This window comes from Sinohyriopsis cumingii, chromosome 7, assembly GCF_028554795.1.
Source record: "Sinohyriopsis cumingii isolate HCF-2022 chromosome 7, ASM2855479v2, whole genome shotgun sequence".
NCBI classification, from domain to species: Eukaryota; Metazoa; Mollusca; class Bivalvia; order Unionida; family Unionidae; genus Sinohyriopsis; species Sinohyriopsis cumingii.
The window spans coordinates 3039015-3060343 of NC_142967.1; the positions used below are offsets into that span (position 1 = coordinate 3039015).

Here is a 21329-nt window from a genome sequence, read left to right on the forward strand (position 1 = left end):
TTTTCCATCGGCTAATAAGCAAATAAAAACACTAACCTTTAAAATATTATATATATTTATCTATATTGTATTCGCTGCCCTATTTAAAAATGCATTTAATTTCCAGTTCAATTCAGATGACCGCGGTCAATGATAGATACACAGGTTCCGTATAGATTCCAAGTTATGCAAGGGAAAATACGCCGATATCGTGCTGATCATAAAAATGTCAACGCCTGTCAATTGTGAAAGCAACCAGAAAATAACAACTGTCCATACTTCACATTTTGACCCTAATTTGCTACCAGAGATTCCATCTCTTGGTTCTTGACAAATAAGCATATGACCTGACTCTTGCTATCAATATCAGACGACAAACTAGTTAACCGATCTATTACAGTGATAACGATTTTAAGAAGATATAGATTATATTAGAGAACATGGGGTACGGCAATAATTTGGAAACAGTGCTATTCATGGGTGTATTTTTAAATTAATGTACTTGTTAGCAATCCCGACATTTTACCGAAGTCAACTGTTAATGCAGTACTAGTAACTTATGGTAGTGTAGTGTATATAAGCACAGGATAGATGGCGCTATGCCGAATAAATGCCAGAAATTCCGAATACCACGATACCATAGAACCCATTAAATCATAGTAACCTACCATATATTGTCCTGTTTTGGGCAAGATATTTCCAAACATGATCAAGGTTTATATATAAATCTATCCAACACAAACAACGATCATAAATATAACCAAAACCAATTAATATGAGTGGAAATTCATGATTACATCGATACTAACTATATTCTGGTACAGATTTTACCCCCAAAGCGAGAAATTAACACTACTTTACAAACACTAACATAACCTTTATATAATATTAAAACAGAGGTGGCGCTAAAATCAGACATTTGAAAGAACATGATTATCCGTGGAATTACCTGTTTTAAACAGTCAAAGTGTGAACTAGACTTGGTTGAGACAGATTATGGGTACTTCATTTTTGTACTAATGTAGTCATCCTTGGCCCAAGAAGATCTAAAGCAAGACATGATTTTTCAAGACGACGGTGCAGTATGATAGATCCTGCTGGCAAAATTAGACATGAATTTTCCAGACGACGCTATAAGTGATATAGACCCTTTTGGCAAAATTAAACACTACTTTTCAAGACGACAATGCAGTATGATTGACCCTTATTGCAATAATTAGACAAAAAATTTCAAGACGACGCTGTTGGTGTGATATACCCTGATGGCAAAATAAGACAGGATTTTTCAAGACGACACTATAAGAGTGATATACGATGATGGAAAAATTAGACATGACATTTCAAGACGACGCTATAATTGAGATAGACCCTAATAGCAATTTAGACATGACTTTTCAGGACGATGCTACAAGTATGATAGGCCCTTATGGCAAAGTTAGACATGAATTTTCAAGACGACGCAATAAGTGTGATAGACCCTAATGGTAAAATTAGACATGATTTTTCAAGACTACTCTATAAGGGTGATAGACCCTGATGGCAAAATTAGGCATGACTTTTCAAGACGACACTATAAGTGTGATAAACCCTGATGGTAAAGTTAGACATGACCTTGCAAGACGATGCCATAAGTGTGATAGGCCCTGATGGAAAAGTTAGACATGACTTTTCAAGACGACGCTATAAGGGTAATAGACCCTGATGGCAAAATTAGACATGACTTTTCAAGACGACGATATAAGTGTGATAGACCCTGATGGCAAAGTTAGACATGACTTTGTAAGACGATGCCATAAGTGTCATAGACCCTAATGGCAAATTTAGACATGATTTTTCAAGACGACGCTATAAGGGTAATTGACCCTGATAGCAAAGTTAGACATGACCTTTCAAAACGACTCTATAAGTTTGATAGACACTGATTACATAATTAGACAGTGGTTAGGAGTCCTCGTTAATGTTTACCAAATCAATGATGCATTGTTTTTGATAGACAATTGCGAGAACTTAAGCTCTTCAAAGAAAACAATCAGCCAGGCACCAAATTATCATTTAATTGTAGACATTATGGGATATACGTGTGGGTGATGGTAAGGAAATAAATTTATATTATGCAAGACCAACATCGGGCTGTACATTTTTTTACGGTCTTCAACTCAAAGGATAAGAAGTCAATGAAAATATACAATATGAAAAATATACAATATGAAATATAGTTGAATCGAAATAAATAATCATTAGGTCAGATTAAAGGTCGTAAATTAAGAATATTGAGGTGTGTTTATCAGAGTAGTACCCGTCCTTACGTGATATTCTTAAGTATACACGTAATTTTGTTAAGAATTTATTTATATTAACATCATAGCATTAGTTCTATCATATCCACCATTTATTCCATGATATTTCGATATTATTTTAAAAACAAGCATTTTTTAAAATTGTTTTTTTGTTGTAGACTTGATAATAATACAGGACTTTTTCTATGATACATTAGGTTACACGTTTATACAATAACATTATTGCATTTAGTGCTAAGTAACTATCACATACCATAACACTATAATGATAAAACAGGGCAACTGATACAGGATCTCCATATTGTAAACTGCCTAACAACTCAGTAAAAAAGTATTACTGGTACACGTTACAAGGTTTTCATCAGGCTAGCTAGCATCAAAGTGAAATAAGAGATATATCTGTATTTGGTTGTGTAAAATGGCTTCATAGTGCCCACTCAAAGTATTATAATAAAAATGCGTCTTAACTTTTAATGACGTTTTCTTCTTTATTACTTAAAATAGAGATACACACGCCAGTGCTAGAACCACGTCTTGGTCGATGTTCAGATCAATGTTACGGTGATTTTCTCCGTGTGGCATTTTACGTATTAGCGTCATTTTGTTGCCTGTTTACTTTCATTAGTTCGAGATACATCTCATTGCAACTACATATATTTAATATTCCTTGCTAATGACAGCGACAATTCAACTATGAGCATCCATACGATAAAGTGATAAATTTTAAACTTACCCGCAACTTCTCCATTTGCTCTCTTAAAATATCGTACAGGATTTCTGTAAAACATTTTAGAGTATCTGACGCCACGAAATACAACGTTGATATCACGACATACAATCTATATATATATATATTAGATAATGGTAGATAGAATGGCATCTGTTTATCTCCAGTCACTAGTAGCTATCCTTTTGAAACTTCAGTCGTATAAGCAAAGTTGTTATACCTGTATTCAAGGCATATTCGTTATGCATTCCTGTAATAAGATCTATGTTTGCCACTTTTACAGTTGGTTGGAACGGTGTAATCATTGAATTCTTTATAACAAAACTACCAATTACACTATATTTAAGTCCAAAACATGCTTGTTCCTGAAGAGACTAAACATAATAGAGAGGCGGCACGAGTGTTCGACGTTCAGCGGGGCAATTTTATTTACTTCGACCCATACTGTGCCACAGCGAACAGTTTGTATATCAATTACCCTATTCCCCTCTAAATACAAAATTGTATAAATAATTTCAGATGCAAAAGAAAGCTCTTGACTACTCCTCACTTTACTGGCACCCGGGGAAATTTCCCCCACCCCAGTTTTCGTGCCGCCGCTGAGTGGATACTAGTCCTATCTGGTACTGGCTTTTGGCAGATATAAGGACATTCGCTCTATCTGGTGATCATCCATGAAATATGTGGCTCTACGATAGACACTCTAAGTATTACTATTTTTTGTTAACGATATGGCAGCATTCAAAGCAAAATGGGGCGTCAGTTTATAATCTACTTCAAATCTGACCGAAACCAGTATATGATAATAACTGTACATTTAAATAATATTGGCCGTCTTTATTCGTGTTATTATCATGCAGACGATATTGAATATACTCTATTTTCCCCAAATGATTAATCAACTGGTTTATATTAACAGAAATTCAATTAAACAATTTTTATGTCAGTTTACAAACACATCCTCCTTACCACCCACCCCCTTCTAAAATACGTTTGTGAAGAATTGCCCCGTTACATTAAGATGAGGTAAATACTATGCAAATTTCAACTGCAGAAGTATTCTTAACAACGCACCCTCACCCTGCCTATGCCTGGCACGTAGAAATTTCCCAAGTAAATTCGCTCATTCACAAACTGATCCATCAAATATTGGTCACTATAAAGGAGATGCCATGCATTATTGAGTATTGTCTAATGATACTGTAACTCGTCATCAAGAGTCTCAAATGTCCTAATCATAATCTTTGCTTACTGCATTTCTGGTGTCAATTTTTCTGATTGTGCAATCATTCGTTTTCTTCTATTAATTATTCTCAACTGATTTTTTTCCAGATATTGTATCTCTACAAGACATTTTGCACCGTCTATACCATACCACGGAACCAATTTTTGATGATAATTGTGTCCTCGTTTGCATAGTGAAAGTCTTGTCGATAGAAAAGCGTTATCAAATTACAGGGTTCTAAAAATGTACCTCCCTTTAGATCCACTTGAGTTAACGCGTAGTGGGAAACTTAAGATACAATGGTGATCGTGTCCCATAAAAGCAGATAAATACACGACACTTCATACGTAAGATGTCCATGAAACTGCTATTGAAAATAGCTGTATGTTTCCTGTAATGTTGTAGGTATAATGCTCCTGTAGTGTTGTACCAATATTGGGCAATTATCATACCTGAATGTAATTTCAAAATCTCCTAATTTCGGTGAGCTATTTCAAACTAGTCCTATATATGCTACATTTATAAATATATCATGTTCTCAAATCACCACTTTGATTTGAACATAATGAAGTATGCTTGTATCCACGATTCTATTCTGACTTTAAAGTCAGGACCTAATTTACGACTTCAAGATCTGATTCATGGCAATTTTAAAATCAGACCCCCAATTTATGATTTCAAGATTTGACTCAAAGCATTTCTAAAGTGTTATGTATATCAATATTTTTGTAACTCATGGTTCATGACTGGTCTTTAATATGTGTATTATAAATTGTAAATGATCATCTATATTCAATATATTAGATAGTTCTTTTTGGTATCCAGGTATACAAATTCTGTTTTAAGATATTAAGAGTGTATATTGCATAGGATCTATAATCAGTTTTTTATTGTAAGTTTTTTACGATCATTAAAAATAATTTATTTTAATAAGGAATGTTTACGAGTTTGGGGTTGTTTTTCATTGGAAAGGTCGATCAGGTGGGTTCTTAGAAGAATTTATTTATTTCCCAATGGATGGGTTAGTTCGACGCATGTGTATTTTGAAATATTTGATTAAGATGGAAGATCTGTCAAGTAGGGTATATTACGACATATTCTTAAATGTGTATGTAAGGAGTAAACTAAGCAATCATATTCATTCCTATTTTGGATTCATTCATGTTCCGGGTTCTTGTTTCATGTATTAAAGTCATTCTGCAGATATGTTTAATGTCGGGTTTAGATAACTTGAGAGTAGACATTCGGAATATTCGAAACTTTTAGACTTGAATAGATCTTCTCCGATTAGTTTGGATTCAATTCCTAATACTGTATGTTCATTTTAATTTTATAACTTTCTTGGCATCCGTCCGTCTACGGGAGACGATGGCGTAGCTCCAAAGTAAGCTTTTGTTTATCCTTCTTTCTAGCTCTCTTTTCAGCTCGTTTTTGTTTTTTTCTCTCTTCCTCTGCGTTTTGAACTCCCTGCCTGACAGCTAGCCGCCAGCTGGAACGGTTGTTTGCACAGCTCTCCCAGTCGTTGACATTGATGTCTGCCGTCTTCGTATCCTTCTTGCAGACATCTTTGTAGTGCAGATGTCGTCGTCCAGTTGGTCGTGTACCTTCTGCTAACTCCCCATATAACAGGTCCTTGGGAATGCGGCCTGGGTCCATTCTCTTGACATGGCCAAGCCAGCGAATGCGCCTCTCACTGAGAATGGAGAACATGCAATTCATGTTGGCGCGTTCTAGAACCTCTGTGTTGGATACTTTGTCCTGCCACTGGATGTGCAGAATGCGCCGCAGACATCTCAGGTGGAAGCTGTTGAGTTTCCTCTCGTGTCTTGCATAGGTGGTCCATGTTTCCCTGCTGTAGAGAAGTGAGCTGAGCACGCAGGCTTGGTAGACACGCAGTTTGGTCTTCTCTGTGAGGTTGGTGTTGTTCCAGACCCTCTGGTTAACTCTGGCCATCACTGCTACTGCTTTGGCAATCCTGCCGTTCACCTCAGAATCAATGGAGAGTGAGCTGGAGATGTTGGACCCGAGGTATGTGAAGTTCTCGACAACTTCCAAGTTGTACCTATCAATGGTGACAGAGGGAGGGGAGCCTGCGTCCTGCGCCATGACGTTCGTTTTCTTCAAACTGATGGTCAGTCCAAATTCCTTACAAGCATCGGAGAGGCGGCATACCACCTGCTGAAGTCCATCTTCCGTGTGTGATGTCAAGGCTGCATCGTCGTCGAAGAGCAATTCACGGATGAGTACCTCTATGACTTTAGTCTTAGCACGGAGACGGGCGATGTTGAACAGCTAGCTGTCAGCCCTGGTATGGATGTACACTCCCTCGCTGAAGTCCTTGAATGCGTACTGGAGAAGCATGGAGAAGAAGATGGCAAAGAGCGTCGGCGCAAGGACACAGCCTTGTTTGACTCCGCTGATGACTGGGAATGCTTCAGATGTTGCGCCATTGAAGCACACTGTGCTGTGCATGTTCTCGTGGAACGACATGATGACAGCAAGCAGACATGTGGGGGGGGGGCAGCCGATCTTCTGCAGGAGTCTGAAGAGTCCACTCCGGCTAACCAGGTCAAACGCCTTCGTCAGGTCTATGAAGGCGATGTAGAGGGGCATCTGCTGCTCGCGACATTTCTTCTGCAGCTGACGTAGTGAGAAGATCATGTCTACAGTTGATCTGCCGGCTCGAAATCCACACTGGGACTCTGGGTAGACGCGGAAGGCTAGGATCTGCAAGCGCGACAAGGCAACACGGGCGAAAGCCTTTCCGACGATGCTGCGGAGGGAGATGCCCCGATAGTTGTTGCAGTCGCTACAGTCTCCTTTGTTTTTGTACAAAGTGACGATGTTCGAGTCACGCATGTCCTGTGGGATGTATCCCTGTTCCAGCAAAGGCAGAGGAGTATGTGTAGGGGCTGGAGCAGTGCTGGTTTTCCGCTCTTGAGGACTTCAGGCGGAATGCCGTCGCTTCCAGGAGCCTTCCCACAGGAAAGGCAATCGATGGCTTTTCCGAGCTCTTCCAGGGTGGGCTGTGTGTCTAGCTCCTCCATGACAGGCAGGTCTGGAATGGCATCCAGGGCAGTTCCAGTGACATTGTTTTGGGTTGCATATTGCTCTAGATAGTGCTCAACCCATCGCTGCAGTTGTTTCCCTTGATCTGTGATGACTTCACCCGTCTTGGACTTGAAGGGGGCGGTCTTGTAGCTGGGGGGGGCCTGTCGCCTTTTTGATACCCTCATACATTCCTCTTGTATCCCCGGTGTCGGCAGCTGTCTGTATACTGTTGCAAAGGTTCAGCCAGTAGGTGTTGGCACATCGGCGGGCGGTCTTCTGGGCGTTGTCCCTTGCAATCCTGAGGGCTTGTAGTGTTCTGGGACTAGGTGCAGCCTTGTATGCCAGGAGGGCTTTCCTCTTTGCCTCAGTCACGGGCTCCATCTCCTCCCAGTTTGCCTCATACCAGTCGACATTCTTTCGCTCCCTCTTCCCGTAAGCTGTGATTTCTGAATTGTACACAGAGTCACGGATATGGGACCACTTGGAGTCAATGGTGTCATCAGGTGTCACTTTGGTGAGGGCTTCCTTCAGTTTGCTGATGAACTGCTGTGTTTTCTCTGGGTTGCTTGCACAGCAGGTGTTGATGCGTGGGTGACCCTTCTTCTTGGCGTGGTGCAGCTTCTTGGGTAATATTCGCACCTTGTTGGCCACAAGGGAATGGTCAGTGTCGCAATCGGCACTGTGGTAGCTGCGGGTGAGGACAACACTGGCCAGTTCTGCACGCCTGGTGATGACGAGGTCTAGCTGGTGCCAGTGGCGTGAACGTGGGTGTCTCCACGAGACCTGGTGGATCCCCTTGCATTTGAAGAATGTGTTGGTCACACATAGGCTGTGGGAGCAGCACATCTTCAGCAGTCGCTGACCATTCTGGTTGATCTTGCCCCTTCCGTAAAAGTCGAGACAGGTGGACCAGGCCTCATGGTCAGCTCCCACTCCATCATTGAAGTCTCCTAGTAAGTAAAGGCTTTCATTATTGGGGATATTGGATATTGCCTGATCCAGAGCCTCATAAAACTTGTCTTTCTCCTCGTGGGTGGAGCAGAGGGTTGGGGCGTACATACTGAAGATGTTGACCTGGCCTAAGGATGTTGACAGCCGGAGGGCAAGGATTCTCTCAGTACCCGTTGATGCAGGTTTAATGAAGGCGATTAGCGTGTTCTTTACGGCAAAGGCTACACCATGCTGCCTAGGTTCATCCGAGGGCTTCCCCTGCCAAAAGAACGTGTAATTGACTTCCCTGGTGGTGCCGCTGTCAGCCAGTCGGGTCTCCTGGAGGCAGCAATGTCGATGTTCAGTCGGGAGAGTTCTCTGTCAAAGACGGCAGTCTTCCGTGCATCGTCGATCTGCTATAGGTCAGCGGTCAATCCAGGACACATGGTCCTGATGTTCCAGGTTGCAAAACGAAGAGTTGGAGTCTTCTTATTTCTTCTTTTAGTCTTTCCTGGTGCGGAGTTTTGTGGCCTACTTGTCGAGATGGTTCTCTAAGCTCCACGCACCCAGTGAAGCAGGCAGGCCATGGCGGGCAGCACCTTACTGACTGGGGGCTGCCCAGCTTGAGGCGGGCGGTAGCTGTCCAGTGAGACCTGATGATCTCTCCCACCGTCAGAAGTAACCCCTGCCGCCAAGCTCTACGCCAATCGAGCTTTGACTTAGAACCGGTAAACTGCTATTTCTCGTGTTGTGCCGACGCAGTACGACGACGCTGGAGTGTCCTCTCCAGTGGAGCTATGAAGCCTGGGCAGGGTGGTATGGAGAATCAGCTGTTGTCCATGCAGCAGATCCCCCCTCTCCACGCAGCTGGTGGGCCCAAGGGAACGACGAATGCCGATACAGCTTGGCACCAACGGCGTCGCAGGAGTTGCCGGAATGACGTTGAAGTCAATGTCAGACCGCCTTAGGGACTCCATCTCCGGATTTTCTGTCGGGGTTTACTCCCTTAGCCTTTCCCATGAATGGGTATAGCCACAAGGCAGCAGAGGTTTGGAATCGGAGTTTCCTTCTCCTAGATGAGCTACGATCCAAGGTTTACGAGTCCCATCTACCCGAAGCAACTGGTTTTAAGGCGCCAGTGGCCCGCCTTCGCCCCTTCTCCTGTTAGTGGAAAACGTGGTCTGCCGGACTTCAAATCTAAGTCACTCGCGAAGGCCAGGAGCTGTATTTTAGTTGACAGAGGCAATCAGAGACGCAAGCCGTATGGGGCATTTTTGGAGGATTGGGGCGCTTGTCTCTCACTCCCACCCTGGGCAATGTCAACCTTAGACCACTTTATAACTTTAATAATTAACTTATTTGTTAAGTTTTACAAACCTTGTTGGTTTTACTTCATTCAGTGACGGAGTTTTCGACCACAGAGTCATACCAAAAGTCACACCCCGATTTTAACTTCAAGAGTCGATTCATTTCATTTTTAAAGTCAGGCCACACATTTATTACTTCAAAACCTTATTCACGGCACTTTTAAAGTCAACATTCGAATGTTTAACTTCAAAGATCCTATCACAGCATTTGAAAAGTCATGACCCAAATGTTTGACTTGAAGATCTGATACACAGCATTTATAAAGTCAGGATCCGAGTGTTTGACTTCGAGATCTGGTACAAAGTATTTTTAAAGTCATAATATGAATGCATGACTTTAAGATACGATACACTGCATTTATAAAGGAATGGGGCGTACGTAAGACATCATTTCCAAACTAATAAATGACCTAAGATATGTTGAACGTTTAAGCACCGTGAAAAAATGATGGTCAAAATCGGTCAATATTAGTTTTAGTATAAACTAAAGGTAAAAGCAAGAGGGGAAAAAAACTCCATGGGAGACGTTTTGCTGTATTTATTAGTCTGAGGTACACAAATTTTGCATCGATACAAAAATCGATTTGTTATATGTGCGAACCAGCCTGGCATTGTACTTCGGGAAACTCCCCAGTTGAGTCTCAAAATGAGACCCGAAGCAAAATAACATGTATGTGTTTATATTTTTATTATCGCTAATAGTAAGTATAGGTCACTGCATTTATATGGGAAAATATGAAAGTTTTTTTTTTCGGATGGAAATACCGCACGTTCATATGTTCTCATGCAAATGCAGTACCGTTATAGTATATGTTCATTTTGTATTCTACCTTAGGCCTAATTATTTAAACAAAAACAAAAACATCAAAAGAATACACAAAACAAAGTACATGAACGTATGCCGTATTCCAAACTAAATACACAAAGACAGAATAATATTAAATAACAACAACATTATTAATGCGCACATAAATCCACCCAGATAAATGTGAACTTAGTCGCGCGCTAGACATAACTTTCGAAAGAAAATGGCGTTTTGTTTACTTAAAATTGAAATTTGGAGTCATATTGTGAATGTATGCGCATTGCAACAACTTTTCCAATTTATCTGAAATTAATAGATTTTGGTATCTTTGTTGTTTCTACGAAATTTCATGATTATGGACTGGATTTATATGTGCCAATTTTACACGAAGCACATCGGATTTCAGTGTCGACGGAGCAGCGTGTTGCAAGTGTGTTTCTATTCTGTCATTGAATGTTTGAAATCATAATGTGAGAAAAATATGATTTCTTTCAATTGCAATTATCAAAAAGACGCTATGCAATAAAATGTTTATTTCATTTTGAGTGCAGTAAGGAGGATGTAATTGTACTTGGAATATCGTCGAAATTGCAGTACAGTTTCGAAATGTGTAATCAAGCTTGTGAACCCATGCGATGGAAAGTGTAATTCGGATTCGCAGAAATAAGAAAGAACATTTTGAGGAAATTCAGGATGTAAAACTAAGTATAATTTTTCCATTCTTTTAACCATTTAGAGAAGACATTAGATGCCTTGTTTCTTGCATGTTATTTTAGGAACCGAGTAATTTGAACGAAATCTGGCGTCTATCGCCCGCCTAAATCCGAAACATTGTATCAAAGACGTTAATGCAAAATGTAGCAAAATTGCTGGTATGCGGCAGTCTACAAACCGTCTGCTTTAGTTCATTCAAAAGAAGAAAAAAATAATCAACCAAAATGTAAAGCGCCTACTACGTGAGTGTACATGATTTGTTTACAAATCAAAAGTGCTTGCGTTTGGGTCCATTGTTTGTTTACAGTAGAAAGTAGTTCTTTCATGACTGCAATATAAAGTGAGGGTGAGTGCAATATCGTAAAATAATGAACGATTCTGACAATGTAAAGTTAACAGAGAAAAAATTGAGCATATCATAATCATGAATCTTCAATCAAAAGCGACACAATGAAATTGATTGCAGTGCGTGTTACAGTATGAATGAATACCGTTGATATTGTATGGAGAGGGTCTCCAGGGTCGAGTTGGTAGAGACAACTAGAGTGATAAAGAGCCTCGATTTAACTGTCATACCCTTTTGACTCCCCGTGACAAAATCTTTTACCCCATTCTTGAATCGACCTTCCCACATTTAAGTGCAAAAAGTACTGTAAAGGTCAGCGCGGATGCAGTTTTGTGTACATTTGTTACATGTTTTGTGTCATATGGATAGAAAGATGGCTTATTCTTAAGTGTGAATTATTATTTGATAATCGAAGTTGCATTGTTAAAATTACCATTTCTTTTTATTTATGTTTTGAATACCAATTTTCTGTTTGAACATTTATCTTATCATTAAAATATTGTAAGCTAAAGGATTTCTACTTTTCAATTTCTACCGATCATTTACTGACTGCATCAAAATGTAACATTCATGTGTTATATACTGTCCATAATTTTATCTAAGTGATGAATTTCTTTTTTCTACTTTTGTATCTGCGGACTGAAATAAAGATTTTTTTTGCCAAGCTTGTTGCGTCAGAATATTTGATTCTGGATTTCACTATATTCCATAGTCAAGAGAGAGAGAGAGAGAGAGAGAGAGAGAGAGAGAGAGAGAGAGAATGGGGAGAGGATCGTGCATCAGATCGATAATATGTGTCCTCATCAGCCGGAATCCTGGATATAGTAGTAGACGTTGTGCTTATTTTTTTCTAGAGAAAGATGAAACAGATTTTAGATTGTAAAAGTCATTAAATGTAATGTACGGTATTTACTTACTTGTCTCATGTGTAACTATGAGCCCAGATTTCACAGTCAACAATTTTCCGTAATGCACCTTCTTCTTTGATTCTGTTATTGTTGAAATATTTTCTCTAATAGTTGTTAGAATTGTAATTCAGCCATTGACCTGTTTGCATTCCTTTGGCTGTGTAGGTAAATTATACAGATAGAGACCGTATGCGTTCGTGAGCAAGTATTCATACGAATAGGAACAACACCGTCATATTTTCCGAGTCACTTTTAAAACAAATAATTTTATTTGCATCATATTTACATCGATCCAAAAATTAATCATACTGAAGGTAAACATGGGTTGTGAATGAGAGAGAGAAAAAATATGAGGAGAGAAAGTGAGGTACCTTAATTTAACGCTTGTGTTCTTACCGTTGGGGATCATAACTCATAACTCTCTAACATGCTTCACATAAATAAATGTGAAAAATATTTCGAACTGTAAAACTTATTAAAATATAATGTATTTGTTGCATATGAACTCGATTTCATATTCAATATTTTTCTTTAATGCATTTTCTTCTTTGTCTATATCTCGGTTAAAATCTTGCCGAGTCACCTAATGTATTTTTAATAGCTCCATTTCACAGTTAGTGATTGTATTCAATGTCCATATGAAATACCTCTATTAAAAGGAAATATCGGATTCTAATAAAAACTGCAAATTTTCTCTCAATTTTAAGGCGATTAAATTTTGACTGAGCAATTTTGTTCTCTTGTCTGAATAAGTGTAGCACCATATATATTGAGGGTGAAGATGTCATGGTTACGATCACATATTTTATTTTATTTAATCTATAAACAAAAGACCTGCTATTCCAATAGGGTTTGTAGAAACCTTATAATTGTGAATCATGGAAATGATCCAGTTCGTATTAAAATTAAAATGGTCTGGAACTTCAGCCGACTGAGTCAAAACAAAGTAACAAACCATGCAGTTAGCACCAACATGACGGTCAGAGGTCATCAATCGATTTCGTTCCATTTGGACCATTGGTGCAGGAGGTAGGTAAAACAGTGCTTTCAACAAATCTCTTCCCCCAAATTAAACTTAAGTCTATTAAATGAAAATTAATTAACCAATCACAGGCCTTGTTACTTGTCATGTTAGGTTTTCAATTTGTTTGACTTCCATTGTATGCAGTTGCGTCGACTTGAAAGGAAATGTGAATGACAGGATTATATTGGTGAAATTTGCACGGGGTATGTGTCGTTGTCTACCAAGGCCAGGGCCGTAGAGAGCGATCACGGACCCTGGAGTAGGATACACCCTGGCCTCTCCTAGTTCTTGTTCAAACAACTTTGTTCATTTACAAAATTAAAAAGTGTTGTTCGGCCCGGGCCCTCTTACGGGCCCAAACACCGGGAATATATCCTGGCTTGCCCCCTCCCCCTTGTCGGCCTTCACAGAGGCTGCTACATTTATTCCCATAAATAAATATCTAGTAACTATTAATCTGAATGGATCAATTTCATTGAGCTGCATTCTTTCAGGTTAAACACTGAGGTGAATAGGTAATGACTGTTGTTGTTTGTTAGAAATTGTTGCTCATGTACCATATGCATTTGTCACATTTTATAGGTCAACATAACAACACGGCTAATAGGATATTTAAATTCATTCATTTTCTTTAACAAAGTTTGACTGTCATACACTAAATTGTAGTTTTATAATACATTGATAGCAAAACTAGTGTCATTTAGTATCCGAAACGTATCAAACTGTTGCATGCATATTTTTCTGGTATTTTTTCCATTCCAGGATATTCAATCATTCTGAGCGAAAATCCGACCCTGAGTGGTTCCGTTTTGGTGTTTTACGGCAGATCAACACAAGTAGGTTGCTTAGTGCCAAGGCAACTTGGGGTAAAGTGCCGTACCAGGGGACACACCCATGTAGGCCACACATGCTGAGCCGATGACGTGATTCGAACCAGCAGCATTTCAGTAGCGACTCCAGAAAACTTATCACTGAACCACTGTGGCGCCTAAATCCAAGTCGTACATACATTTTACAACATGCGAAACCTATCTACAAATGGAACACGTATCACATGTGGCAGTACACAATAGCTTTTCTAAGTATGACAATTAAAAACTACCTTTACTAAATGTTCTTATTTAAAAATCTTCCCTTTAATTTACAACACGTGTGATTTGCTTGTGGAATTATATGCATGTATGTACAGATAACATTTTTCCTTTTAATCAAGTCTCGATCTTTCTCTTTGTGATACAACAGGTTTATACCAAGAAAAGGATAGAAATTCATTCTTCTCAAAGATTCTGATCTAGTCTAACGCTTTCTTGCCGCTAGGGATTGACAGAAGATGTATATGGCTTATTCACACTGAGTATTGACCTATATGGAATCGACAAAACCAGTGCATTGATTGTTCACTTAAACTTTGATCTGTACTGTATGACTTTTAGCTGACTTTTAGCTGACTCTTACAATACAGGAATTTGTTTCTGCTTTAACGACTATATGCTTTTGACACTGCAATGACCTTATTTCTTCACAAACTTGCAAGTAAGCAACAAAGTATAGACACATAAATGTTCTTAAATGTAATAAATGAATAAACTGAATTATATCTTCTACTATTCGTTAGCACTTTAAGTGTATGAATAACATGTACAAATTGAATAAAGTTCTCTCTCTTTACTATTCAATACAAAAAATATTAACATATATTTGTGTATGTGATAGAAAAGTATAAAGTATAAAAAGCAGAAAACAAAAAATAGTATCACATATAAAAACATGAATATGTTCAATGAAAAATATAAACTCAAGACAGCCACTGAGTGTTGTGTAGGTGATAATTCATACATTTTGCTACACTCTTTAAACTCTGTTATAAGCTTAACTAATACATTAGCGTACTGTTAAATAAAAAGATCTTGATTGCTAATCAAAATACTGTTGTTTTCATTATATACATCATACGAAATTTAAAAAGGAATATAACTAGCTATACTAACTCTTATTTTATTGTAGAAACTCAGAGTTGATTCAGGCTGGGCTAACGTGGGTACGTAAGAAAGCCTGCCAGTAGCTTTTCGTGGGTCGGTGGTTCCTCCCTGGGTTTTCCAGGGTTTTTCCTCCACCAATTATACTGGCCGCCATGTATAGCCTATTATGTGCTGAAAAATGGCGTTAAACCCTAAAACAACAACAACAACAACAACAACAATCAGAGTTGATAGGGCATTCTAAACAACAGCAGAAAATGTTCTTCCCCGTTTGTCCTGGAAACTTTAAAATAAAGTATTCATGGTGGCAGATCCATTCGGGCTCTGTCCTTGGCAATTTTCCAATTAGTTATACTATGCATTTCCAAATCATGATTGAGCTGCTCGTTAGTCTGGTTATTTTCTTCAGTTTTTTTCTCCTAAGAGTACTAAATTTTCTTTTAATGAATCCTTTTGTTCCCTGAACAATATTTTGTGTAAATGTATAATTCGTTTCAATTTCAGATACCATGAAATGCTGTAAAATCTTAACTTTTTTTCATTCATTTGTCAGTGCTGGGATGTATAGTGATAACTTTTAAGAAACCAGTTCTATTTATAGCATGCACCTGAGGGCATGATAAATCATAAAAATGAAGCAGTATAAAGGATAATTTTGATGTGATCTTAATAATTTCAGTTCATTAAAAGTACTTCAAAGTGTGGTTTTGACATTCTGACTGTTCTATTGCTGATCTTAACATTAGTTTACTAAAAGTATAGTTTTGTTCTGATCTTCTGGTTTCAATATTGTTGCTTTAATAACGACATAAAACTTATGATGTAAGATGATTTATTTCTTTGTATGATAAGATGGTATGAAATGATTTTGTATAGAACTGTAGATGAGTTCGACTGTATCCAAAGATCCCACTTTTTAAATATATGTTAATGTTTATATTAATGTACATGGATAATATATTCATTAAAATATGCAAGCCTTTAATGCAGAATTTAAGAAAGAAATAGTTTTTAACAAATACCAAAACATTGAGCTTAAATTACTGCTTTAATTAAGGCTATTTGCTACAAAGATAAAGTAGATTTTATCCATCAATGCTTTCGTATGGCGAAAGATTCACCGGGGTGAGAATGGGACACATTTATTAATGCTTCCGTGGGTTGAGTGAATGGGTAGGGTTGTGTAGGAGATCATGATGATAATGGGGCGTATTTATTAATGCTTCCGTGGGTTGAGTGAATGGGTAGAGTTGTGTAGGAGATCATGGTGAGAATGGGACGTATTTATTAATGCTTCCGTGGGTTGAGTGACTGGGTACGAGATCATATCTATTAAAGTACATTTTGGTTTCACATGTGATGCAAGTTGTTCATAGATGATATCTATATAAGCTTCAACTTAATGGATAATTCACTAAAATGGTATATTGCTAAATTAGATGGTAGACAGGCATACCTTGTATGGTTATGATTTGCTTTCAAAAATATAACAAGCATTAAAAAAGGTAATACACATTACATACTTCAAAATGACGGTACGAGTAATAAATATCGTTTACACTCTTTGATCTTTTCTTATGAATACATCTCATTCAGTAAAAACATACGTATATATATATATATATATATATATATATATATATATATATATATATATATGCGTGTAGCTATCTGACAACTCAATCCTGGTATCATTAGATGAACATCACTATATACCATATATACCAGCATACCTCATACAGATGGCACTGAAACGTGTAAATATTTTCTTGATAACAATCCTGATAACAGCGAACTATCTATTGAATATATTTGTAAAATAATAAAACTTATCTTGGAAACAATTTATTTCCAATTTTTTAATACAAATTACACATAAATAATGGGTACGGCAATGAGTAGTCATTGGGATCCTTCATACGATTCCCTTTTAGTGAATAAATTAGAAAAGGATTTTCTTCAAAACGAAAAATTTAATCCAACTGTTTGGTTTAGATTTTTTAGATTACATATTTAGGATCTGGAACCATTCAGATGAAGAACTGAAAAAATTCATTGACCGCCTAAGTCATTTTCACCCGACGATTAAACTTACTTGTATTGCATCTAATACGCATGTTTCATTATTAGATGTAAATGAGCAGCAGGCAGGGTGAACAGACCAATTTTGGAGCAAGACTTCTTTGAAAACAAAGCTTTCTACGAAACAAATGAAATAGAAGGTCAATAACGTCAAACCGCAGCCTCTAACCGACCGAGATTTTCTCTAATTGGGTCAGCTCATTTTGTTACTTTATCTTTGTCTTTCGTGTTTTCAAATTTGTATGTGTATTTATTTACCCACCCGGACACTCATTTTTGGTCGCACCCTCCCTGCTGCTGTGTTTAAACCAAAGATTGTATCAAGGCCTACACAATATCGCGACCGAGGATCATATAAATTTATCGTCATAAATCCGTGTAGGGTAGCTTGTGCTTTTGAAAGGACGTTTTTTAACTTAATCATATCCATATCCCCTGAACACCAAATCTGATGAATGTTTCGCAGAGTATATGTATCGATTCCATTAAACACGACTAAAATAGTACAGTTAACTATATCAGTTCAGGTATTTGTGTATATCGCTGAGTAACATAAATCACATCTGTGTTTTTATGTCTGCCTAGAGAACATATCCGAGCTGAATTTGATTGTTTGTACAGCAACTCATAATCGTATACTGCAAGATTAGTAGTAAATCCATCGAGGTCATCTACAGATGGAGCTTCATCAATATCGGTGATAAAATCAATAATAGCATGACCGTTTACATCCAACAGGTTATCGTTTTCATTAAAATCTTTAAGCACATCGTAGCAACGCTGATCATAAACGGCTGGTGCCTATAAATATAATTTATCGCACTTGAGCAATCTCGTTATCAGATTAAGCAACAATTGGGTCTTACCAGAGCCAGATGGACCTATGATAATTGCTCTGATTGAATTTGGTAGCGTTGGATGATGTTTGACTAGCTCTTGTTTTCGCGTCACAGAAAAAATCAATGATATCCATTTATATTGAGTTTGCTGCAGAGTATCCACCCCCACCAGTGGATTAACAACAATAATAACAAAAACTAAAAAGCGTGCTATTACAAGTAATTGTGTCAAATGTGGTACAAAAATATAGAAATTTATCTCCCTTGACAAGTCAAAGAAAACAGGTGGTGATATCGCTGCTTCATTAGGAAAATTACCAGGAACTCCATGGGCTAAGTATCCAGGAGAAAACCATCTTCCTGGATATAATTACTGTGGTCCTGGAACCCGACTTTGATTTCCTACTTGACGAACGAGATCCACCAAGAGCTGGAGAGTATCCAATAAATGCGAGTGATCAAAATGTTAATGATGTTGCGTTAAAAAAATAAGGATTTACAACAATGACATATTGCAGATGTCAAGTTGATTCACTCGTTAAATTCCATAAAAGATATCTCTCAGAGAAATAATTGCTAGTTTCCTAGTAAAATCTGCGATGAAAGGTAAACTAGTGCTAGGGGCCGGTAATTAATCAACAGATTATTAAAATAATGAAATTTATTTATTATAGCCTACAAGGATATTGGAGGGGAAAGCTGCGATTAGTAAACTTGCTAATGCAGCAAATGTTACACGTTCTTTTGCTGCCAAAATGATTAGCACGACAGGCAATATGGCAAATTGTATCTACCACCACCTAAAAAAATTTAGTACTCAAATTTTGATGTCAGCACTCGAAATTAAGTTCATCAAGCAGATATTTTGTATTTACTGCATGATACCATTAAATTTGGTAGACGTCAATCATGCACATAAAAGTACGCGTTGACTATCGTAGATATGAAGAAGCAGAAACATTATCAACTAAATCAGCAACTAAAGTTGCATCTGAACGAATATATCAACGTGGTGGTCCACGATGGCCACAGTTGCTCTAGGTTGGTCCTGGCAAAGAATTTCTTGGTGCATTCTCATCACGGATGAAGAAAAAAAACATAACGTCAAAATCAGACTTGTACATACCGCAATTCATCACGATCAGGCAATTCTTGAATGATTTAATCGAACGATTGCTGAGTCATTGTTTGGATATCAGTATGCGAAAGAAATAATTCAGAACGACATGAGATCTTGTGAGTGGGTTGCCAGACTACCAAGTGTAATATCTGCATTAAATAATTAAATTACTCGTGCAAATTATATGAAACCTACCAATGCGATCAGAAAAGACATATAAAAATGCAAGACATGACTCCTTCTCAAAACAACCAATTCTAGGTAATGAGACTGTAAGATATTCATATGAACCTGGTGAAATAGAAGGTGGTAAAAAAAGAGCAACTGATCCGATTTGGAGTGTGACGACACATAAACTTTCCAGGGCGGTAAGATCCACGGGTAGACTCGTAATCTACATATTAGATTCAACTGCTCCTGAATGTGGATTTGTATGTGAACAATTACAAGTAATTCCTGGCAATATTCAAATTACTACCGCCTTCACTTTTGTGAACTAGCGCGTCGACGTCGATGACTTTCAAGACAGGTCAGCATCACATTTTTGCGTGTGTGACCAAGACGAATATTAATACTATCTATGGTAAACTATCTTGGATTATTATTTGAATACTACCACAACATTACTGTGTTACAGCTCGCACAATGATTATTCTGTTGTTGTTTCATTGTCTTGACAAATTTATCATCGAGATCAAAGTTGCGTTTATTTTTTTGTCATAGTGTTTATAGCTATTGTTTTCATACTACATCATCGCTATTGCTAGCAGTTTGATCGTTATTTTCTTTGAAGTCTATGATAACCCTCCGTAGCTGAGATAGTCTTCTAACTCGAGACACTGAAAGATAAGCTAAGTTTGACCGTACAATACGATCATCAACAATCCATGTATTAGTATCGAAATAGTTATTCCTTGTGACGAATAGCATATCCTAGCGTCCATGGAGTTTTATCCATCGTTAAGGTGCTCTCAACAACACTCACAAGAACTAAAACTATATCATTTAACACAAGATTTTCTTTCTTTGACTGTGTCAAGGAACCTGGAATTTCAACGTCGATATTTTGCCGTCGAGTATCTGCTGAGCGGTAAAAGAATGGTACAGGTAGATTTGAAAACTTTACTTTATGTAACAGAAATAATTGTTGCTGAAGTGTATCACGAATTGTCTTTCTGCTTGCAACTATCAAATCATCTGGTCTCCACATATTCCAAAAAGCATTCATAGGAGTTTCTGAAATCACTCCACGCATTAGTTCACACTAAGTTTATTTGGTTGTAGTCTGATTAATTTTTAAGCTCTCCTAATTCTGGATCAAGTGCTCTATGATCATCAGTTATTCCCTCATAATAATCTACGAACTTTTTCAGTCATTCATGAGGAGACAATCCAACAAAAGGTGGCGGTTGACCATGATCACCACACAATATCACAGCAGAATTTTTTGTCAACAACCAATCAAGAAATATTTGTAATGTCTGCAGCGATACTGTACCTATTTCATTCCAGATAATATTCTTTGGAATATATTTTTCACCCATTCGTTCAGGAGACCATATATCTCTCTTCCATCGGAAAAAGCTGTGATGCGTATGAGATTTATCTCCTCGTTCGTTTATTTCTATAGCTAGTATATGTGTAGTGGTCAACACAGTTATATCAACAGAGTTCTTCTAATTTTGAAGAAATAAGTCGATCACAAGTGTTGTTTTACCAGAACACCCCGGTCCATTTAGTTAAAGTCTTATGTCTGGTCACATGATCACATACCCATCATGACAATCTGATATTTGATTAGTTTTGTAACAAATATTCTTGATTTCAACGTCGGCAGATTCAGAAGAACTAAGTATTTTTTCCTGTTTTATTCTCCATTCGCCCCGTGATGCATCAGTGCCAGTATATAATTGTTCTAGCAATCCTGTATTTTTTA

At 37.8% G+C, this 21329-nt stretch overlaps 1 protein-coding gene across 1 annotated transcript in view; it reads right to left on the reverse strand.

Moving 5' to 3' along the window:
• LOC149794644 (neuronal acetylcholine receptor subunit alpha-3-like) overlaps positions 1 to 3129 on the reverse strand; it is a 33737-nt gene extending 30608 nt beyond the window's left edge. Inside the window, exon 1 of the mRNA XM_089963951.1 lies at positions 3010 to 3129. Coding sequence (XP_089820077.1) covers positions 3010 to 3064 — 55 coding nt within the window. The 5' untranslated portion in view covers positions 3065 to 3129. The remainder of the gene's footprint in view (positions 1 to 3009) is intronic.
• Positions 3130 to 21329: the final 18200 nt, after the last annotated feature.